The 23,446-nt window shown below is 50.9% G+C and overlaps 2 protein-coding genes across 5 annotated transcripts in view; one reads left to right on the top strand and one right to left on the bottom strand.

Moving 5' to 3' along the window:
• Positions 1 to 5,265: 5,265 nt before the first annotated feature.
• VASP (vasodilator stimulated phosphoprotein) lies at positions 5,266 to 20,445 on the top strand. Of its 4 annotated transcripts, none has more exons than XM_066373756.1 (13): positions 5,266 to 6,391; positions 13,927 to 14,098; positions 14,185 to 14,350; positions 16,364 to 16,457; positions 16,926 to 16,969; positions 17,087 to 17,328; positions 17,481 to 17,581; positions 18,115 to 18,166; positions 18,332 to 18,365; positions 18,577 to 18,622; positions 18,763 to 18,853; positions 19,432 to 19,489; positions 19,607 to 20,445. In XM_066373756.1, exons 1-13 carry the CDS (start codon positions 6,387 to 6,389, stop codon positions 19,642 to 19,644), a joined length of 1,143 nt encoding a protein of 380 aa, XP_066229853.1. In that variant the 5' UTR covers positions 5,266 to 6,386; the 3' UTR covers positions 19,645 to 20,445. The 4 variants fall into 4 exon arrangements, with proteins under 4 accessions (XP_066229853.1, XP_066229852.1, XP_066229854.1 ...); XM_066373755.1 differs by having other exon boundaries at positions 17,484 to 17,581; positions 18,329 to 18,365; XM_066373757.1 differs by having other exon boundaries at positions 17,484 to 17,581.
• LOC136399017 (optic atrophy 3 protein-like) overlaps positions 20,047 to 23,446 on the bottom strand; it is a 58,581-nt gene continuing 55,181 nt past the window's right edge. The window contains exon 2 of the mRNA XM_066373758.1: positions 20,047 to 22,279. Coding sequence (XP_066229855.1) covers positions 21,885 to 22,262 — 378 coding nt within the window. The 5' untranslated portion in view covers positions 22,263 to 22,279 and the 3' untranslated portion in view covers positions 20,047 to 21,884. The remainder of the gene's footprint in view (positions 22,280 to 23,446) is intronic.

The raw sequence follows: 23,446 nt of genomic DNA on the forward strand, positions 1-23,446 counted from the left end.
GCTCGAGCCAGTGACCTTGGGTCCATGCTATTGAACTTTTTGCTCAAGCCAGATGAGCCCGCGCTCAAACTGGCAACCCCCGGGTCTCGAACCTTGGTCCTTCGCATTCCAGTCCAACGCTCTATCCACTGCGCCACCGCCTGGTCAGGCAATATTTTCTTTCTTGATTTTACAGAGAAGGAAGGGGAGGCGGTAAGAAGTAACAACTCATCGTTGCTTCACCTTAGTTGTTCATTGCTTGCCTCCAGTATGTGCCTTGACCGGGTAAGCCCAGGGTTTCGAACCACGACCTGAGCGAACCAGGTTGACGCCCCATCCACTGCACCACCACAGGCCAAGCTTGTAACTTATTTTTTGAATGATAATAAATTCACTTGGTTCAAACTCAACTTAGCATTGTTATTACCAGACATTTACTAATTGAATGCACCTAGTAAGCATTCAATAAACATTTGCTATTATAATTAAATTAATAGAATGGTACTTATTTTCTGTGGGTAATAATACCACATAGGAAACTGTCCCATGCTATCAGCATATTCATAAAAGGGTATACAATGATAAATCTTTCTCTATCCCTTGACACTCAGCCACTTAGTTTTCCACCTGGGGATGGATGCTTTAGATATCTGAGGGATATCTTGGGGATAATTGAGCAAAAACCTGACAGAGAAGCAGCCAGCTATATCAATACCCCAGGGAAAAGTGTCCAAAGTAGAAAGAAGAGCCAGTGCAAAAGCCTAGAGGCAGAATTGGACTTGACATTTTCTTCTTTTTTTTAAGATTTAAAAAAAAATTTTTTTTCTGAAGTTGGAAATGGAGTCAGACTCCCGCATGCGCCCGACCGAGATCTACCAGGCACGCCCACCAGGGGGCGATGCTCTGCCCATCTGGGGCGTCGCTCTGTAGCAACCAGAGCCATTCTATTTTACCCTTTTTTTTATTTTTTACAGAGACAGAGAGGGATAGACAGGGACAGACAGACAGGAACGGAGAGAGATGAGAAGCATCAATCATCAGTTTTTCATTGTGACACAGTTGTTCATTGATTGCTTTCTCATATGTGCCTTGACCGCGGGCTTTTTTTTTTTTTTTTTTTTTTTTTTTTTACAGAGGAGAGGGAGAGACAGAGAGAGAGAAGGGGGGAGGAGCTGGAAGCATCAACTCCCATATGTGCCTTGACCAGGAAAGCCCAGGGTTTCGAACCGGCGACCTCAGCATTTCCAGGTCGACGCTTTACCCACTGCGCCACCACAGGTCAGGCAACCGCGGGCTTTCAGCAGAACGAGTAACCCCTGGCTTGAGCCAGCAACCTTGGGTCCAAGCTGGTGAGCTTTTTGCTCAAACCAGATGAGCCTGCGCTCAAGCTGGAGACCTCGGGGTCTCGAACCTGGGTCTTCCGCATCCCAGTCCAACGCTCTATCCACTGCGCCACCGCCTGGTCAGGCACAACTAGAGCCATTCTAGCGCCTGAGGCAGAGGCCACAGAGCCATCCTCAGCGCCCGGGCCAACTTTGCTCCAATGGAGCCTCGGCTGCAGGAGGGGAAGAGAGAGACAGAGAGGAAGGAGAGGGGGAGGGGTGGAGAAGCAGATGGGCGCTTCTCCTGTGTGCCCTGGCCGGGAATCGAATCCGGGACTCCTGCATGCCAGGCCGACGCTCTACCACTTAGCCAACCGGCCAGGGCTTTTTAAAGATTTTTATTTATTCATTTTGGAGAGGGGAAGGAGAGAAAGAGAGAAAGAGGAGGAGCAGGAAGCATCAGTTCCCATACGTATCTTGACCAGGCAAGCCTGGGGTTTTGAACCAGCGACCTCAGCATTCCAGGTCGACACTTGAACTTAACATTTTCAAGATGAGGCTTGGGATCTCTGACCATGAAATACCACACAATCCCATTCCCTATTCTGTTAGTAAACGATGCAATGAGTTTGGAATGGATTTTTCCAGACCTTCGACTTTGCATGTATACCCATGTATATGGCACTTTGATTTTTTCATATCCTATGTATCATTTGGCAATTTGGTTTTTTTCCCACTTAATAATATATTAGAAACTTCTTTCATGCCATTTGCACATCTTATTCTTTTTAGAGTCTGCCCAGTGCTTCAGATAAGGTTTTGCTACTATCCATCCTCCTCCTTTGTTTTTTTTTTTTGTTTTTTTTTTTGGTATTTTTCTGAAGTTGGAAACGGGGAGGCAGTCAGACAGACTCCCACATGCGCCTGACTGGATCCACCCGGCATGCCCACCAGGGAGCGATGCTCCGCTCATCTGGGCGTTGCTTTATTGCATCCAGAGCCATTTTAGCGCCTGAGGCAGAGGCCATAGAGCCATCCTCAGCACCCAGGCCAACTTTGCTCCAATGGAGCCTTGGCTGTGGGAGGGGAAGAGAGAGACAGAGAGGAAGGATAGGGGGAGGGGGGAAGGGGGAGCAGCAGATGGGCGCTTCTCCTGTGTGCCCTGGCCTGGAATTGAATCCGGGACTCCTGCACACCAGGCTGACTCTCATCACTGAGCCAACCGGCCAGGGCTCATCCTACTCTTTTTTTTTTTTTTTTGAGAGAGAGAGAGAGGCAGAGAGACAGAGAGGAAGGGAGAGAGGGTGGAGACAGCGATGAGAAGCATCAACTCGTAGTTGCATCCCCTTAGTTGTTCATTGATTGCTTCTCATATGTACCTTGATGGGGGGTGGGAGGTGTGCTTTAAGCTGAGCCATTGATTCCTTGATCTCAAGCCAGTGACCTCAGGGTTTGGAACCTGGGACCTCAGTGTCCCAGGTCGAAGCTCTATTCACTGCAGCACCCCCGGTCAGACATTGCTATCCATCTTCCTCTTGATAAATATTTAGGCTATTTCCAATTTCTTTTTCTTTTTTTTTCTTTTCTTTTTTTTTCTTTTCTTTTTTTTAGGTGAGAGGAGGGTAGATAGTGAGACAGACTCCCATATGCACCTCGACTGAGATCCACCTGGCAACCCCCATCTGGAAGATGCTCAACTATGAGCTATTTTTAGTGTTTGAGGCTGACTCGTTGGACCAAACGAGCTATCCTCAGCCACACTAGAACCAATTGAGCCACTGGTTGAAGGAAGGGAAGAGAGTAGGGGGAGAGAGAAGCAGATGGTTGCTTCTCCTGTGTGCCCTGGCTGGGAATCAAACCTGAGATGTTCATACCCCCCTGGCTGACGTTCCATCCACTGAGCTACCCAGGGCCTCCAATTTCTTGGCCTCACATCATTGCTGCCATAAAGATCCTTTGGTCAGGCTCTTTGTGTACATATGCAAGGATTATTCTAGTGTAGGTTTCTTGCTACCTATTTTGCACAGAACTTGAGCTAAGCATGGTTTTTACTTTTTTTTTTTTAGAGATAGGGATAGACAGGGACAGACAGGAAGAGAGAGAGAGGTGAGAAGCATCAATCATTGATTGTTTTCTCAGATGTGCCTTGACGGGGGTACTTAAGTGCCTAAGTGGAGCCATTGACTCCTTGCTCAAGTCAGCAACCGTGGGGTCATGTCTATGATCCTGTCCTCAAGCCAGCGACCTTTGAACCTGGGTCCTCAGCATCCCAGGCTGATGCTTTATCCACTGTGCCATTGCCTGGTCAGGTAGGTTTTTACATTTTAAAGGGCTGTAAGAATTACAGTATGTGAAAGAGACTATGCCTAATACAGGAGGTCCTTGGGTTACAACACAGTTCTATTCCTATTACAGTCATGTAACCCGAATTTTGGTGTAAGTCAAAACACCCTAGCTTAAGTCACTTATGTATTCTAACACAGTTGTAAAATCATAATCTAGAACATAAAAACAACTAAGCTACAGAAAAAGGAAAAGGACATAAATATACTGTACTGTATGTACACTGTACTGTAGTAACAGAAAAAAGTGACAAAAAACGAGTGTAAAAAATATTCCTTACTTTTATTACTGTGGTTGACTTGCACACTGGAAGAGGCATTGCAAGGCGGGAGAGAGTGCCCTAATGGAAGGAGGAAGCTGGAAAGGCAGGAGAACCTGCAGAAGGTACTGGAGATACTGGGTCAGGTGAATCAGGATTGCCTACGGAACATTCAGGAGATGTTGGAAATGATTCTGCCTGTACTACAGGCGTTTCATCTCAAGAAACAGCTGATGTAGAGGGTACAGGATCTGTTTCAGGCCTCTCTACCTTCTTAAAGAATTGTTTCAGGCTAGTCTAAAAGGTTGATGACTTCTCTTCCAAAATCTGCCTACAGCATTGCAAGGCATCCACAACAGCTCTGAAGACCTTATTGAATCTGTCATCATTAGGGTATTCAGCCTGAAATTTTGCCAACCCATCCTCTACCATAGAAAAACCTTCTTCTAAATCCTTGGTAGCAAATCTCTTGGGTTCTGGGGCTTCTATCTCTTCTTTTTCAATCAGCTGCTTCTCCAGCTGAATAAGGTCCTCAGCAGACAGCTCTTCTACATGGGAGTGAGCATTGTAAGTTCGAAACATATGTCGAGACTGTCGTAACCTGAGGACTCCCTGCCTGAAATGTTTACTAATTGGACCTTTTAAGAAAAAGTTTGCTGACTGCAGTATGTAGGTGGCATACAGAAGGACCATTCATTCCATTTCAGATGGGATAGCTGAGACCCAGAGAGGAAAAAGGACTTTCCCAACATCACACAGAACTAGGATTCTCATTCAGTTGAATACATGTGTCTTGAGCTACTGTTCTGGGCCTGGATGGGTTAGTGAGACAGAAATAAATCAAGTCTACCCCTGTTCCCAAAGAACTCACAACCTGAGGAGACACACAGAGAATTAATTATAACCCAGGTGGATCAGTGTTCAAGGTCTCCCAGGGTGAGGTGGAGAAGGGGAGAGGATTATTCAATTCTGCAGAGAATTAACGTCAGAACATGTCCTAGAAATATGAGGTGCAGTCAGGACAACATCCAGGCAGAGAATCAGCTTGAACAAAGGCTGGGAAGGTTGACTTCCTCACCTAGTCAACTGGACCCTGAAATTTGTACTTTACACTCTCACCTTGCACCAAGCAACAACGGAGTTCTGGGGTTCAGGCAAGAAGGCGTATAGTGCAGATTTATTCCCTGCCTCCAGGCCTCGGTTTACCCATTTGTAAACTACAAACTGATGATTTTCCAGGCTACCGTCCCTGGCTAGAGCACCTTATTCAGGCCAGGTGGCGCTGTACAGCAGAGGGCGGGCCCACAAGTGACGTCACACGGGCGGGGCCAGCGGACCTGCTGCGGAAGCTTCGAAGGGTGTCGGGACTCAGCCTGTAGCCAGTGCAAGGGGGAAGGGGCTCGCGGGAGCGAGTACGAGGGAGGGTCTCCCCTCTTTCGTACTCTCCGATAGCGGGATGATCCCGCCATTCTCCACAGGCGAAACTAAGTAACGGCGGGGCGAACGTGGGGCGGGTGCCAGGGGCTTTATCCACGCTGGAACCCGGAGTCTCATCCCCACCCAGGTCCAGCGCCGCACCCCCAACCCCCTGCGGCTGTGAGTCAGCGGCCGGCCGCGCCCCCTCGGCCCACTTCCTCCTCACCTTCCCCGGCCGGGCGGGGGGCAGTGAGAGCGGTGGGGCCCTCCCCACCCATCTTCCTCCAGTGCGAGGAAGAGGGTTCATCCTTAGTAACCCCTCATAAATTGGCAGAGAAGAGAAACGTTAGGGTGTCAGAAGAGAAGGTTTATATGAGAAATTTTGAGAGAATCCATGCTTAACCAGAGGGTCCTCCTCGCCCCCTCCTCAAATTGAGTAAAATGTAAAGAAATGGAAAGTCGATGGGGAGGGTGAGAACAAATTGTGCCTCCATTGAGATTCCCCTAAGAATTCCCATTGTGGGGGAGAACTAGGTATAAAGAAAGGATCCCTTTCCCTACACCAAACGTACCCCTAATGTGAGGGTCACCCTCAGCATGCATCCCTACGTAATAACATTGGGTAAGAGGGAAATAGCAGGTCTAGGGTTCCGTGTTGCCCTTTTAAGCGCCCTCCACCCCCTACCCTGCGCCTTGAGTTGTTCGCGGCCCCTTTAAGGCGCGGGGAATTGTGGGTGCGGGGAGTGGAATTTTGGAACGAAATGTAGCGAAGAGAAGTACAGTAGTAAGAGTAACATTGTAGCCGCCGCCGGCCGAGGGGGCGCGCCGGGGAGAGGACGCCGCACCTCCTTTCTGCCGCAGGGACCCCGATCAAACCCTCAGAGAAAGGAGGCACCCGAGGATCCGCCTCGGCCCGGTCCACGTTTTCCTCAGGAAGCCGGACTCTATGGGGCGGGACCCCGGGGGAGACTGAGCAGAATCTGGAACCAACCTCGAACCCCTGAACCTCGAGCCAGGGCGCGCCGGGAGCACCCACTCTGGGTGCGCCGCCCGCCGGCGGAGCAGCCATGAGGTGAGCCTCCAATGCCTCCAGACCCTTCCCCGCCCGGCGTGGCTTCCCGCCCCGCCTTTGTCCCCTCCCCCCAGCTCGCTCCGGGCTGGAATTTGGGGACAGGGCACTGGGAGCCTCGGATTTGAGGCTGAACCCCCTTGAATGCGCTCCAAATATTGATCACCTCCCCATGTCTCCCAAGGTTTGAGGTGATGCCGGTGAGGTTCTCCTCGGAGCCCTCAGATTTGGGGGCGTTCCGAGGACTCCCGAATTTTTAAAAGACTTTCAGAAAACCTCCAAGTTGGTTGGCAGATACTCCTCGCTGTGAGGCCAGGATTTAGGCAGGGATCAGACTCCCCCTAGATCTCAACTCGGGCTCCGAGAGGGATTGTGGGCGCCGGTTTGGGGGTCCCTGGCACCTGGAAGAGAGATTGAAACATACACCTTGGTTTGCGGGGTTCCCCTTTGCGTGACGCCGGAAAGTCGTCCCATGTGGGACCTGGCTCCTTAACTTCGAGGATACTTAAGCCCCTAAATCTGCAGGGGCTCTCATCCTTTGCAGGAGGTTGCAGCGGACGGACCCAGGCGCAGCCTCGAGGGTCTGATTGGGACTCCCATCCCCCGCCGCTCAGTACCTACCATCTGCTTAAAACAGGCCGTGCCTAGGACCAAATGAGCGCTCGGAGCTGAGGGCGGCTCCCCGGCCCCGGGCCAGAGGGCGGCCCCTCTCCCCCACCTGCGCGGGCCGGGGAGGGAGGGGGCGCGGCAGCTGGGGGGAGGGGGGGGGCCTTTGTCTTCCTGACTCACCTGTCGAGACAGCTGGTGGGGGGGGGGGGCAGAACTGAGTGCGGGTTGCTTTCTCCATCACGGCACCTCCCCCTTCTCTCACCACCCTCTCCCTTCTGCCATCGGAACTGTGGGGTTGGAGGAGGGGGCGCGCTGGAAAGCTTCAAGGTCATAGAACTCTCCCCCTGGGACCCCGGCTTTCTAGATGTTCCAGCTATCTACCCAAGAATTTAATACTGAGGTGGGGGGCCCAAGGGACGCAGGGATTTTGTCTTGCCACGGCTTCCCTCAAAACTCCTTGGCTCACCTGAGGGCGGGGCTGGTGCATGCTGGAGGATCCGACTGGATCCCCACATTCTCGCCTCCCTTTGACCCCCCATAATTTCTCCCTAGTGGCCTGAGCCTGACAATACTATCTCCTTTCCTCCACTCTCTCAGGGACTTCCTGCCCCAAAGACCCCAGCTTGAGGGAGAGGCCTCTGGGGACAGCTGGGGATTAACCCCGTGGTGCCCACATCCTCCCACTTCCTCCACATTCTCCATACCCCTGCCCTCTGACATCAGGGTGGTATTCCTTTTTATGACCATTAGGGAATCCACCTCCCTCATTTGCTTCTTCTGATGTGAAAGGGTGGCTGGGAAATTTGGAACAAGGGGGCATCTGCAGACACCCCCAAGACTTCCTGCCTACCCTTTCCCCCATTACAGCAACATCTCTTCAAGGTTTGCCCAGGAGAGAGGGCAGTCTTCTAATGAGCTAGGCTCTCTTCCTTCAACCTCTTCCCCGGGGAGTCTCCTCTCCCACTGGCCAGCCCAGCCCCTTGTCTTACCCTCCCCCACCCCCACCCCCACCCCCCGCGTTTCCGGTCCCAGGCACCGTGGAAGGCGGATGGCGGATGTCCGAGTTAGTGCTGCCTCACTCACTGAGACCGTAAAAGGGCAGGAGCAGTGTCTGGGCCGGCCTCCCACCCCCACCCCCACCCCCAAGCCCAAGCCTGCTGCCCTGGCCCTCCCACAGGCCCCCTACTAATGGTCAAGGCCAAACTTCCCATCTTCTGGGAGTGGGCAGAAGTTGAGCTGAGGGCTGTCCCACCAGTAGGGTTAGTTCCACTTCCTAAGGGGTCTTCCCTGTTAGTGGCCACGCCCAACTTTCTAGGCTGTGCCCCTTCTCCAAAGACAGCTAGGATTCAAATCGACCCACACCCCCCAGTATTCACCTGGGGAACTGAGGCTCAGAGAGAGAATGGACTGGCGCAAAATCGCTCAGAAATTCCTAGGCAGTGTTGAGGGAGGGCAGGGGACAGGGATCCTCTGATTTCTGACTGGTTTGAATGGGGTCAGTCTTGGGGGCAGTTGGAAGAGAGGATGTTAAGATGGAAAATTACAAGATAATAGTTCTTTTTCTGTCAGTCTGACAAATATTTGTTGAGTGTCTGCTGTGTCTGGGACTTAGCTGGGATTCTGGGAATGCTGAAAAGCTAGGCAGAGGTCTGAGAATATCAGAGCAGAAGGGACTCTGAAGAAGAATTTGGGCCTATTTCTTTCCTCTTCCAATGATTGTGATTATTGTTACTGTTTTTATATACAGTATATATACTGCTCACAAAAACTAGAAGATATTTCAAAATGAATATGAAGTGATAAAATATCCCTTAATTTTTGTGAGCAGTATATAGGAAATATATAGTATATAGTAAGACCATTCAGTCAACCATCTACTTTGTGTATGTACTGTATTAGGTGCTTGATTCTGTTTAATCCTCAGAGCAGTTCTGAGAGATTGATACTATTATGACTCTGCCCTTACCCCCACCCCCTAGTTTACAGATGGGAAAACTGAGGCACGGACAAATGAAGCAAATTGCCTAACTTTGGAAGTGGACAAGCCTGGATTATAACTCAAAGCTGTCTCCAGAGTATTATGCTATTTAAAAAAAATTAAAAAAATATATATATATATATACATATATATGTAACATGCTTTCACTGTACGAATAGTGGAGATATGAATAAGAAACTCAGGTGGGAACATTTACCTTCTTGTTCACTTAGTGACACTGGTCAGAGAGGAAGGACCAGAGTGATCCTCCACATGCCCTACAGACCCTAGATCTGGTTTCAAAGATTTGTCATTTGGATAAGTTTTGTGTGCATGGAGGGAGTGTTGATCACAAGTTTTATGGTTTAAGGAAAATATAGAGTAAGTCTTGGGGTAGGATTGAGGGGTGAAGGAAAGGACAAGCCTCTAATCTGCATGGTTTGAGTAATTCAGAGTGACTATGCTTGATTGCCTCCAGTGATGAGAAGCTCTCTCCGCTATTTTGACCCTCAGCTTCCTTGTTGAAGCCTGTGCCAAATTTCAGGTTCTAAGCTTTAGGGCTTTTCTTATCTCTGAATCCTTACAGCAAACCAGTGAGTTACGGTTTCCAGGGCTGGAAACAGGCTCAGGGAGGTGAAGTCACACAGTAAGGGTTGACCTGAACCTTCTCATCTACCACATGCTAGAGTTTTCCAGAATATGGGTAATTGTGGGGAAGGGTGGGTCCTGGGCTGGCTAGGGGTTAAGGCTCTCTCATGCAAGACCCTAGGAAACCACTGGAATTGGGCAGACCCCATTTGAACCTCACTCCACAGCTTCCTGGCTGTGGGATTTTCCATTGCAGGTTTTGCCTGGTTTATAGTTTTGTTTTTTGAACTTAAGTAATGAATGAATTTTTTATAGGTAATACCAGCCCATGGTGAAAAATAAAGAAATAATCAAGCAGTTCTAAAGAGTAAACAGTAAGATGTGTCCATTTCCTCCCTCTTGGGTCCCTAGCGCTGTCCTTGGAGACAGACATGGTTAGGCTGCTGAGGCCACCTCTGCATGTATCACCACTATGTGTGGATGTGTTTATAGCCTCCCCACCACCTTTTTTAAAAAAAATTTCTAATACACCCCACTTTAAACCTTGTTTTTTTTCAAATATCAGCTAGTTGTTTCCTCACCTTTAAATGAGGTTAAGAACTTGGGTAGATTTGGTTTCAAACATGAGCCCTTCTGCTTACTTGTTGTGTGACCTGGGACAAGTGTTGTCACCTCTCTGCCCAGGGCTCCTTGTCTTTAAAAAGGGTGAGGGGCTAGAGTCCCTCTCATTAGGTCATTGCAAAGTTCTTTGGGGAAATTAGAGCTCAATACCTAGAATAGTACCTGGGACACAGGCTACCAGTAACTGTCAGCTGCTGTTGCTAAATTTTTCTTTTTTTTTTCTTTTTAATTTTTATTTATTGATTTGAGAGAGAGAAACATTAATTTATTTATGCATTTATTGGTTGATTCTTATATGTACGCTGACTGGGAATTGAACCTGCAACCTTGGCATATCGGGACAATGCTCTAACCAACTGAGCTACCAGGCTAGGGCAAGTTTTCTATTTTTATAGATGGCTAATTTTTTTAAATTTAGAAATTAAATTTAATGGGGTGACATTGATCAATAAGAGTACATCGGTTTCAGTCTGACCTGTGGTGGCGCAGTGGGATAAAGCGTCGACCTGGAACACTAAGGTTACTGTTCGAAACCTTGGGCTTGCCTGGTCAAGGCACATATGGGAGTTGATGCTTCCTGCTCCTCCCCCTTCTCTCTGTCTCTTTCTCTCTCTAAAAAAAAAAAAAAAAAAAAAAAAAGAGTTCATAGGTTTTAGGTAAACATTTCTATAGCATATGAACTGTTGATTGCATCGAGTGCCCATCACCTGAAGTCAAATCATTTTCCATCATTGTTACATGGCTAATTTAACAACTGTTGAGCACCTACTATGCGCTGGCCACCATTCTATGTTCTGGGGACACGGCAGTGAACAATAAGGACACGAATCCCTGCCCTCATGGTCCTGATGTTTTGTTAGGGGAGACAGAGATTGGCCGATAGGGATTGATGCTGTGACCTGTGGGGCATGTGATGAGAGGGAAAGGTGCCATCCAAGCGGAGCCCTGGGGGAGGTGAGGATCCAGGTGAAGAACAAATGGTTGGGCTCGAGGCAGGAATGTGCCTGGCCTGGAGAAGGAGCAGCTTGGAGGCCTGTGGGGCTTGAACAGCAAGCTGGGGGAAGGGAAGGGATGAGATCAGAGATCACAGATCACCAAAGCCTTAGCGAGATTTTGGAATTTTTTCTGCCCAAGCCTAGGGAACTTCTGAGAAGAGGAGGGACTCCATCTAACTGGTGTTTTAGCAGACTCCTTCTGCTGTAATGGGGACACTGTGTCCTGGAGGGGGTAGGACCAGCCTGAGGTCACTCAGCAGGTACCCTCCAGACAGGCGAGAGACTCAGCAGGGTTGGGTAGCTTGGGAGAGCAAAGTGCAGCCAGGGTGGGATTGCAAAGACAAGCAGGGCACCTGGCCAGAGTCTGCCCTGGGGGTGTGGCGGGAGTGGGTGAGGCCCTCACCCTGCCTTGCCAGAGGCAGTGGCAGCCTTGAGGCTGCACCTGTCTGGAAACAGCACCTGATGTTTGGGGAGTTCCTTGTGGTTAAGACTGTGGACTTAGGAACCAGGTTGCCTGGGTTCAAATCCTCATTCTGCTACTTACTAGCTCTGTGACCGGTAGCAAGTCACTCAACCTCTGTAGGCATCCGTTTGCAATCCTTACTTGCAACCTGAGAATGAAATAATGCCCATCTTGAAGGACTGCAGTGAGTGTAAAATGAGTGGCTGAGGAGACGGCTTAGGGTGCCTGATGAACAGAGGTACCTGCTAAGAAAGGTGCCACATCGCTTCTCCACCTTTCGGCTTAGATCAAGGGTAGACAGAGGTGCCACAATTATGTAAACTTGGGGGTGTCTGGAGCTCCGCCTCCAGGGTGGGAACCTGGAGCTGGGTCTGTGGAGGGGCTTTCCCTGTCCCCTCTCTCCCAGCCAAAGTGTTATATCCCAGCCTCCAGCCTGGTAGAGGCAGAGCCATTGCAGGGTATAATTTCTCTCCCCGGAAACCTCTGACCACCAACTTCCTCTTTTCAGGAAAAAGTTGGGTGGGGGTGGGGTAGGGTGGGGAGAAGGCTTCCCCCTGGTCTGTGTGTGACCTTGAGAAAGTCACTTCCTGTCTGGGAACCTGAGTTTCCTCCTTGGGGGAGGGGAGATTGAACCTCCCCAGAAGGACTGCCGGGGTCCAGAGATGTTCAGGGTGCCTGTGAAAGGGATGCTTATGGTTACTAAGTGCTCAGTACATGCCAGTCCCTGTGCCAAGCACTTTGCTTTACGTGCCCAGGCTCATTTACTCCTCCCTCCATCCTGGGAGGGAGGATTATCATTTCCCCAGTTTGCAGTTCTCAAGTGGGAGGGTCGCTTGCCTGGGTCACATGGAGTAAGAGGCGCAGTGGGGATTTGAACCCAGGTCTGTGGATATCAGATCCTGAACTCTGAACCTGATTCTTGACCCCTGAACCTGATTCTTGACCCCTCCGCACAAGGCTGAGTCAGATGTCACTTGTTCCAGAAGTCCTCTGTGACTTCCAGACCAGGGAAGGTCCTCCTGGGTACCCTGGGCTTGGCCCTGGGTTGTCACCATCTGAGGACTGGACTGTCTCCTGCACTTGAGGGTGAGGCTGAGCTGTCTGGGCCACTGCCCATGACGTGGGCCTGTCAGAGCAGGGAGTGTGTCGGTTTATAGCCCTGGCAGTTTGGGTTGGGGTGGTCAGGGGCAGATGGATGGGGTGGCGAAGGAACTAGAAGAGGCTGGGGTGTAGCATTGTTGCCCTCCCTGGGCCTCAGCTTCCTCCTCTGACCAGAGTAGGGGGTGGGGGTGGGGGTCTAAGCACCCTAGCAGAGAGGGAAACTGAGGCTGCTGCTGCCCAGAGTGCCTGCTGCCTCCCTCCTCCCGGCCCGCTCCCCCAGCTCTCACTGAGCGCGTAATCTGCGCTCCCCGTCACTCTCTGTCGCTCTCCACCCCCTCCCTGCCTTTCCATCTGTGTTCCCCTTACCATTCCCTGTCTGTCTGTCTCCTCTTTGTCAATCTGACTATTCCCTCCTCACCTCTCTCTCATGTCAGTCTGTATGTCCCTTCTAGTCTGTCTGTGTGACTTCCTCTCTCTGTCTCTTTCTTCCCGTCTGTCTGTCCCTCTCTTTTCTCGTCTGTCTCACATCTCCAGTTTGTGTGTTTGTCTCAGTTCTGTCTGTCTTGCTCTGTCCCGCCTGTCTGTTTTTCCTTCTCAGTCACTGTCTACCTGGTCTCCTTAACGGTCTGTCTCCTTCTGCCTTTCAGCATGTTTCTCTCTTCCTCTCACATTGTCTTTTTTTTTATTTAAAAAATTTTAAATTGATTTTTAGAGAGAGGAAGGGAGAGAGAAACATCGATTTGTTGTTCCACTTATTTACACGTTGGTTGTTTAATTCTTGTATGTGCCCTGAGTAGGGATCGAACCCGCAAACTTGGCCTAGCAGTGGTCGGCAAACTCATTAGTCAACAGAGCCAAATATCAATAGTACAACGATTGAAATTTCTTTTGAGAGCCAAATTTTTTAAACTATATAGGTAGGTACATTCCTTATCGAGGTAGTGCCTGCACTTGGTATTTTGTGGAAGAGCCACACTCAAGGGGCTCGTGAGCCACAGTTTGTCGACCAGGGGGTAGGGGGACGATGTTCTAACCAACTGAACTACCTGGCCAGGGCCTCACATTGTCTCCTTGAACCTCTGAGGAGGACTTAGATGGGGAAGGTGATCAGCCCCTGTAGGGGAGGGTGCTGTGCTCCCCTCAACTAACTGGCCTCTCTCCCTTTCTCTCCATTTCCTGTAAGCGAGAATGTTATCTGCTCGAGCCGGGCCACTGTGATGCTTTATGATGACAGCAACAAGCGGTGGCTGCCTGCTGGCACGGGTCCCCAAGCCTTCAGCCGAGTCCAGATCTACCACAACCCCACAGCCAATTCCTTCCGGGTGGTTGGTCGGAAAATGCAGCCAGACCAGCAGGTGAAGTCCCATCTGCCTCCCCATCTGAGAGCTGTACCCCCAACCCCTGTACCCCCTACACTCACCCACTTTTCCCCTCCTGCCAGGTGGTCATCAACTGCGCCATCATCAGGGGTCTCAAGTATAACCAGGCCACCGCCAACTTCCACCAGTGGCGTGACGCCCGCCAGGTTTGGGGCCTCAACTTTGGCAGCAAGGAGGATGCTGTACAGTTTGCTCAGGGCATGGCCACTGCCCTAGAGGCGTTGGAAGGTTAGAAATGGTGGGCACAGGGGACCACTGAGCCCTGCTGTGTGGCCTGGGGCCACTGCTTTACCACTCAGGGCCTCAGTTTACTCATCTGAAAACAGGGCTAACTTATTGCTACTGTGGATAATCTGAAAATTTTGTGTGGGCACCTGTGTGCCCCTTGTACACCAGATTCCTAAGGGTGCAGTATGCTCCCTGAAGTTTTACACATACACACTGCTGTGTGACTGCCTCCCAAATCCAAATGTAGGTATTTCCTGTCTCGGAAGGCTCCTTATGTGCCCTTTGCCACGTAACCATTGTTCTGACTTACGTCATCATCAATTAGTTTCAGACATTGATATTTTAAAAATCTCCAGGTGGTAGTTTTTTCTTTTTAATAATTTATTTATTTTGTATTTTTATTGATTGATTTTGGAGAGACAGATTGAGGAAGAAGGAGAGAACATTCATTAGTTCACTTAGTTGTGCATTTATTGGTCACTTCCCATATGTGCCCTGACTGGGGATGGAACCTACAACCTTGGCATTTTGGGACAATACTCTAACCAACAGAGCTAACCAGCCAGGGCAGCAGGTGGTAGTTCTTAACTAGAACATGCCCACAAATCGTCTGGACCTCTGGGTAAAATGCAGATTCCAGTTTGGTTGGGCTAAGGTGGGACCTGAGCCTCTGCATTTCTTTTATTTATTTATTTATTTATTTATTTAGAGACAGACAGGAAGGTAGAGAGATGAGAAGCATCAGCTCGAAGTTGCAGCACTTTAGTTGTTCACTGATTGCTTCTCATATGTGCCTTGACCGGGGAGAAGGTGAGCGGCTCCAGCAGAGCCAGTGATCATGGGGTTATATTGACAATCCCATGCTCCAGCTGGTCAGCCTGCTCTCAAGCTGTGGCCTCGGCGTTTGGAACCTGGGACCTCAGTGTCCCAGGCCAGCACTCTATCCACTTAAGCCTCTGCATTTCTAACAAGCTCCCTGGTGATGCCAGGTCCAAGGACAGGGAGGCTTTACCTGACTGCTGTGCATCCAGGGTCTGGGGTGGCTGCTGTAGAACTTCAAATCACCGAATGGCACGAGTGTTTGCTTCCCAGAGCACCTCAGTGCCAGCGGGGGAGGGGCTTGTCTGGGGGCACAGAGAAAAATGTGGGTAGTTTGGGTCCATGGGAGCCACAGGCCTAGAAGTGATTAAGGAACAGGCTCTCAGCCTTTCCGGGGTTCTCAGGCTGGGGGTCTGAGTGGTTGGGCCAGCAGTTAAGAGTAGATGTTGGAGCCTGACCAGGCGGTGGCGCAATGGATGGAGCGTCGTACTGGGATGCGGAGGACCCAGGTTCGAAGCCTCAAGGTTGCCTGCTTGAGCGCAGGATCATCTGGTTTGGGCAAGGCTCACCAGCTTGAGCCCAAGGTCATTGGCTTGAGCAAGGGGTCACTCATCTGCTGTAACCCCCACCCCCACCCCCCGTTAAGGCACATATAAGAAAGCGATCGATGAGAAACTAAGGTGCCACAGCCAGGAGTTGATGCTTCTCATCTCTCTCCCTTCCAGTCTATCTGTCCCTATCTGTCCATCCCTCTGTTTCTCTCTCTCTCTCTCTCTCTCTCTCTCTCTCTCTCACACACACACACACACACACACACACACACACACACACACAAAAGGGTAGATGTTGGAGTCTGCCTGAATTCGTGTTGTTTCTGCATATTCTGGTCGGTAGGACTTGGGGCAGTTGATGCCCCATTTAGGCCTTTGTTGTCCCATCTGTCACTTGGGCATCACCACAGCACTCACCTCATATCAGCTCAGTTAAGGGAAGCTGGTGCTGACCCTCACCCCAGAAATTTGCCCAGGTGCCCACACCCCAGCCCGAAGTGTCAGGGCCCCGAGGAAGAAGGAAGTGAAGTGAGCACCTCTGGGCAGGATTCCTGAGTGGCCTGGGAGAGCTGAGGGAAAGTGCCAAGAGGTGGGACAAGGTTCCAGGGATGAGTCATCACCATTTTGCACTCTCCCCTTCCAGGAGGTGGGCCTCCAGCAGCGCAGCCACAGGCAGCATCTTCCACCTGGTCTGTCCAGAACGGCCCCTCCCCAGAGGAGGCGGAGTATCAGAAAAGGTGGGGCCAGGCCCTGTGTGGGAACCTCACCGCAGCCTGAATTCTAGGATGTTGCCCTGACTCCTAGAATTCAGAACTTTTCAACTTCTGGTTTCCAAAAAAATGTTTCAATTCCCAGGGGACTAGAAATTGACAGTTTTCAGAAACCCCTGCTTCCTGGAGTTTGAGAAACTCTTGATACCCAGAGTTGCGGAACCTTCCGACCCTTCAAATCCTGGCCCGCCCACATTCTCAGAATCCAAAGGATCTTGGGCATTTTGTAATTGCGACATGTTTTGACAGTCTGATGACTAGAATGCTTGCATCTTGGTCTCATCCTGTCCCTACCCCTTTTTGCTGGGTCACTGGGGAAGGAAGGTGGGAGGGGGGTTGTTGGAGCTGGTCTCACTGGAGACCTCAGAGGGAGGCCAGGGGTTGCTGGCCGTCCTCGGGTCGCTGAATGATGGCAGATCTGCCCTCTCTCCTCAGGCAGCCAGAGCACCTGGAGCGTGAACGCAGGGTCTCCAATGCAGGTGATTGTCCATGAGGAGGGAGTGGGAGGAGCCCTTTCCAGAGGAGGGGGTGGGCCAGCTGTATAACAAAGAATGAGGCTTCTCTTTTAGAACCCTACCTTTCTGTGTTTGTTTCAGGAGGCCCACCTGCTCCCCCTGCTGGGGGACCGCCCCCACCTCCAGGACCTCCCCCTCCTCCCGGTCCACCCCCACCCCCTGGTCTGCCTCCCTCCGGGCTCTCGGCTGCAGGGCATGGAGCAGGGGGTGGCCCACCCCCTCCACCCCCTCTTCCCACAGCGGCGGGCCCCAGTGGTGGAGGGACTGGGGCCCCTGGCCTGGCCGCAGCCATTGCCGGAGCCAAACTCAGGAAAGTCAGCAAGGTGCGGAGGCCAAACGTGGCAGGGTGTGGGGAGGCTGGGGTCGTGATGGAGTAATAGGAAATGAGGCCAGAGTTGCCTGGGGGCATTGTAGGAGGGGCTGGGAAGCCAGGAGGCCTGCCCATAAAGCCCCCTCCTCTTTGTAATTTCTCCAGCAGGAGGAGGCCTCAGGGGGGCCCACAGCCCCCAAAGCTGAGAGCACTCGAAGCACAGGTGGGGGCCTCATGGAAGAGATGAACGCCATGCTGGCCCGGAGGTGAGCCTAAGCCTGGAGACCTCCACGTCCTTGAAAAGCTTTGAGAACAAACCCCTCAGCCCAGCAGTTCCCTCACCAGGACAGTAGGGCCAAATTGGGGGGGAGGACACGGCTTCCCATTCTTTTGTTTCTTTGGGTTAAAGTTCCCCGTTTGGTAGTCAAGTATCAGATATAATGCTTGTGATTGCATTCTCCTGAGATGGCCAAGGTTTGCAACCCCTTGGCAGCCTCTGGAATGTTCTAAATTCTAGGACCTTAGAAATTCCTGCCTTGGAATCTGGAGATTCAGGTTCCCAGAGTCCCACATCTAAGATAGAGCCTTTCAAATTTTGTGATTCCTAAATGTGAGAAGCATAAGATCCCCACACCACTATGAGAATAGCACTGTCTTTAACTAAAACTAAAGTGTTCTTAGCCTCACAAATTCCATAAGTCTGTTGTCTAGAATCCACATTTCTAGAACTCTGGAAAAGGGAAGTGTTGAGTGTTGAAGGAGGGCTGAAGCCATCTGTTTTTGTCTTTCCCTCCTGCAGAAGGAAAGCCACGTTAGTTGGGGAGAAACCCCCCAAGGATGAATCTGCCAATGTGAGTTAGGGGTTTGTCTTTCCATATACCCCTTAGACTGTACCATTTGGGTAGGGACATAGGGATGGTGGTGTGTCACAGACGGGCTGGGTTGAACCTGGAAAAGAAAAATGAAGGGAGGTGGGTCAGAAACTGGCTCATGACAGTTTTGTTTCCCACCAGCAGGAGGAGCCAGAGGCCAGAGTCCCAGCCCACAGTGGTGAGTGAGAGCCCAGTCTAGACACAGGAACTACAAGTCCCAGGACCTTGTCTTCACACAGAAAGCACACTTTTGGGAGTTGTGCAAACAGTGCTGGGGATTGTAGTCTCCTGAGATGATTCTTTGAACAGAGGCTGTTGAGGCTGTGGGAGAAAGATTGGGGTGGGGCATTTTTGACCCTTATCTTTCTGGTTTGTTGTCTGTTCCCCAGAACCTGTGCGGAGACCATGGGAGAAGAACAGCACAACCTTGCCAAGGTGGGCCATCAATACTGGGACCTTACCTACCCAAAATAGTTGGAGTTGCCAAATTTGTAGGGAGAAACATAATGTTACTGGAATGGGAGGCAGGCCCTTTCTAACTTCATTTCTGTCCCAAACCACTCCATCTCTCCCAGGATGAAATCGTCTTCTTCAGTAACCACTTCCGAGGTCCACCCCTCTACACCCAGCTCTGGTGATGAGTCAGACCTGGAGAGGGTGAAACAGGTAGCTTGGGGAGGGGGCTGAGGGTGGGGCTGGGGGCTGTTAAGGGGCCACAGGAAGAAAGACGATCTAGGTCTCAACTCTGCCACTGACCTGTGGTGTGATTCTAGAAAGGCCTCAGAAACGCTCAGTTTTCTAGTCTGAGAAATGTAGAGATTTGATCAGGTTAGAAATGACATGTCTATGTCATCCACGACCCCCTTTTCCAGTGCTCTTGACAGATCTTACTAATCCATCACTGTACACATTCCTGATGAATACCCAGAGTCCTTTGCAGCACACTGGCCCCAGACATCCATCACCAACTGCAGTTGGAGTTGGCAAGAGAATGGAATGTATTTGCCAACCCTGGTACTGGATGTTCTCCAGCACTTTTCGTCTGGCTTCCAAGGATCCAGAGTTGTCTAGAATTCTCCAGTCTCTCTGTGGCCTTGTCAGTGATGTGATGGTGTATGTGTTGGGAGGAGGCAGAGAGAGGGCTTGAACCTCCTTCTTCTGGCCCTTAAGTCTTTAAGAAAGGAGAGATTAGTATCTGCAAGTCCAGGCATCCTTCCTGATTGGTTGCACCCCACTGTTTGCAGGAGCTTCTGGAAGAGGTGAGAAAGGAATTGCAGAAAATGAAAGAAGAAATAATTGAAGGTGAGGTTGTCCTTTAAACATTTATTTTGGAGGCATTCTGTCCCTTGGAAAGAGCCCTGTTTGGAAGGGAAGGAGGAAGAGTCTCTGCCCTGACCTCTACCCCTTGTTTCATTACAGCCTTTGTCCAGGAGCTGAGGAAAAGGGGTTCCCCCTGACCACAGGGCCCCAGAAAATGACGTTTCTCCTTTCTGCACATCCTGCCTGTCACCCTGCTTTCCCTGCCTCGCCTGGACTTGGAATTGGCTGAAGACAACACAGGAATGCATCTGCCCCACTCCCCATCCCACTTGGAAAAATTCCAATGGGTGCGGCTTCTGCCATGCCCCGCCCATACTGTGCTATTGGCTGGGAGGCCCCCACCCTTTGCTCCCATTGGTCCTTCCCTTCTGCCATCCCCTTGGGGCGGGTTCCTCTGCTGGGGATGTACCAATCAACCCCACAGTAAGGGGGAAAGGAGGGAATTTCACATTCCCTTGTTCTAGGTTTCACTTTAACGCTTAATGCCTTCGAATTTTTGGTTTTTTTAAGGGGGGGAAATATATATATATATATTTAGGTTTTGGGGGGAAGGGAATTTTTTTTCTTCTTGGTTTTGATAAAATGGGATATGGGGGAATTTTTAAATGCTGTAGCCCCAGGCTTGTCCCATTTGGGGCAGCTATTTAAGGAGGGGTGTCCCACCAGGCTGGGGGTACCTCCTCACCCCAGGGACAGCCCTTCCCTTTGGCTCCTTCCCCTTTTCTATGAAGAATTAAGATGCTGTAACTTTTTGGAACCTCAGTTTTTTTGTTTTTTATTTGGGTAGGTTTTGGGGTTCAGGCCATTTTTACCCGCTTAGGGTAAATAAGATGAGGGTAAAGGAAAAGGGGAGGGACGGTCCCCTCTCCCACCTTCACCTTTAGTTTCTTGAAAATGGGCCCCTGCAGAATAAATCTGCCAGTTTCTATAAATGCTAAGATTTCTGGAGTGATTTGAAGGGCTGCTCTGATGAGGATGGGGGTGTGTCCTCCCCTCGCAAGCAATCTGCCTGTGCCTTATCGTCCTTCTTCCCACCCTGTTCCTGTTCCTGCTCCCTCGAGCCCCTTCAGCCAGGCCACCCCCCCACACACACACACCTCTCAACAGATCTCCCTCCCTCTCCGTACTGCCCTTCACTGAGCCCGCTTCCTTACTCCTTGTTTCTTCCCCTTCCTCCCCCAGTGCCAACCAAGAAAGCCAGGGGCTGTCCCTCATGAACTGTGTGGCCTGGGGCAAGTCCCTTTGCTTCCCCACCTGTGAGAGGACTCATAGGATGACTGCCTCCTTCCCATCAGAACCCCCTCCAGCTCCTGATTGTAATGTCCCTTGTACCAATTTTACAGATCTACACCACGTTTCTCAGACACTGATTGATTCCTTTACCCCAGAGCTCCTTTAATTATAAAACATCTACAGTCTTCTAAAAAAAAATAGAATTCAGAAGTCACAGAGCTCATACATACTCCCTTCAGTGGTTCACTGGGTTGCCAGGGGGTAGGTTATGGTGGAATATTCCCTAAGGATGGGATTGGGGAACTATGTGCTTAGGGGTCACTGGTCCCATGGAGGAAGACTTTGCATGAAGGAGGTTGAGAGAGTACTGGGGAACCAGTCCAAAGGCAAGAAGAATGGGGGGAATCCCTGAGTCTCTGAAGAGCAGGTTTGGATGAAAGATAGGGGTTATGTAATAGAGGAGCCCAGGGTTCCTATGAAAGGCCCACAAGGGAGGCTTGGTGGGTAAGGACAGCAGTAGGTCTAGACCTACTGGTTAATGGGGCTGTGAGTAAAACAATTGTTCTGCCCTAGACAACACCAATTTTTCCAACCCAAAGGGCCATATCCTGCTGTAATAGATGACAAGGGAGGGGAGGAGGAGGAGGACATCTGGTAGAACTGCCTGGGTGGACCCTGCACTGTCCTTCCAGTGACTTGTGCCACAGACTAAGGGTGGTGGTGGCCATTCTGTTGGAATGAGCCACTTAAGGAGGGAAGGACCCCAGTAGAGGAACTAATGTGGACTAAAGACAGAAACCATAGGGCATCTCAAAGTTTTCCAAGATAACCCCTCCCCCAAAGGCGAAGTACAGGGAGGTTTCTGTATTTTCATTACAATGGTCAAAGAAAGGGCAAAGAGGTTCCTGGTATAATGGAAAAGGCCTAGTCCTCAGGTAAGTGGAGGCATGAGTAACAGAATGAGAGTTCTAAGTCTGTGTCCAGCTGGCCCATCTAGTGAGGGGAAGTGACCAAAAGCCTGGTTGGATCAGCCCTAGTCTAGGACGTGTTCTGTCCCTAAAGGGACCGGGTGTTACCGGCTAGACCAGTCCAGGAAGGGACAGGAGGGCAGGAGTCCCCTCCAAGACCAGGGCCCTGCGGCCTCCTATTCGGTCGTGGGCTCTTCTTCAGGAGCGTCCCCATTCGGGGCGCAGAGCTGGGCACGCACCTCCTCTATCTGCTTGCGCAGCTCCTCCAGGTCGCACCGCTGCGGCGCCACCTGCACCTGCGCCTCCAGCGCCTCCAGCGCCAGCGCCAGGCGGCCCACCTCGTCCTGCATCGCGTCCCAGGCGACGTGCTGCTGCCTTTCCTTGCGACGATGTTGCCTCTTTTGGCGCCAGTACTCCAGCATCAGGCAGCCGCCGCCCACGACGAAGATGGTGGCCTCGCCCAGGAGTTCGGCGCCCAGCTCGGCGGCCGCCGCCTCGTTCAGCGGCTTGACGGTTTCAGCATCTAAGCCCATGATGCGCATCTTGGTCCGCATCTCCACCCAGTGGTACACTGCAGGGGAAGAGAGGGGTCAAGGATCTTTTGCTGGGGGGGGGGGGGGGGGTCCCCCGCAAGCCCCGCCCTTCGACTCTCGACGTCCTGCAGGGAGCTATGGGGGGGGGGGGGGCAGCCAGAATCTGTCGTTGGGGAGTGAGCGCCGCAGGGAAGACCCCAGCGTGCCAGGCCTCGCACGCAGAAGGCTGAGTTAGTTATTTGGGCCAAGGTGGCCCGTAGGGCATCGTTTGAAAGCGTCCAGAAGACTTGGCGAACACCTGAGAATGAAAAATACTGCTCTGGATGGGAGGTTCTCAGTGGGGACCCCATCTCTGGGGTGGTCACAGTCCAGAGCAGGGGTAAATTTTGCTTCTAGTCCTCCCTCCGTCCCCCACCTCAGGGCCAGACAAGCTCTTGCCCCGCTCCCCAGAAGGTGGAGCTGATGGTAGCTCCCGAACGTGTTCACTGTGTGTTTTGGGGCTTTGGAAGGAGCTCAGCGCTTCTCTAACGACAACTTCTTTACCTAAACACTTATTCAACATAAATGATTACCATCATTGTCATCATTTACAAATGTAACAAACATAGAGTTGATGCTGAAACCTGACTCACTCCAGTAATAATTAATATTCATCCATTGGTGCGTGAACTGCTGGGGAAAAAGAATCAGCTGCTTCAGGCTCATTGAGATGAATTCCTGGTCCTGGAAGGTCAAGCTTACTAGGTTAGAGCTTAGAGCATCGTCCAGAAATGCCAGGACTTTGGGTCTGGCCAGGGCATGTATGGGAAGCAGCCAGTGAATGCACAACTAAGTGGAAAAACAAATGAATGCTTCCCTCCCTCTCTCTTCCTTCCTTTCTTTGTCCCTGTAAAATCAAGCAATTAAAAAAGAAGAGATAGAGATGTATTCCCCAAAATACTTCCCCTTCCAACCATCCTCCATAGCAGCCAGGCTGATCTAATTACCTTTTCTTTCTTTTAGAAGAATAACATATGGCCCAGGCGGTTGCGCAGTGGATAGAGCGTTGGACTGGGATGCAGAGGACCCAGGTTTAAGAACTCGAAGTCGTCAGCTTGAGCGCGGGCTCATCTGGTTTGAGCAAAGCTCACCAGCTTGGACCCCAGGTTGCTGGCTCCAGCAAGGGGTTACTTGGTCTGCTGTTGTACTCTTATTTTTACATTATC

Source organism: Saccopteryx leptura, chromosome 3 (genome assembly GCF_036850995.1).
Source record: "Saccopteryx leptura isolate mSacLep1 chromosome 3, mSacLep1_pri_phased_curated, whole genome shotgun sequence".
Taxonomy (NCBI): Eukaryota; Metazoa; Chordata; class Mammalia; order Chiroptera; family Emballonuridae; genus Saccopteryx; species Saccopteryx leptura.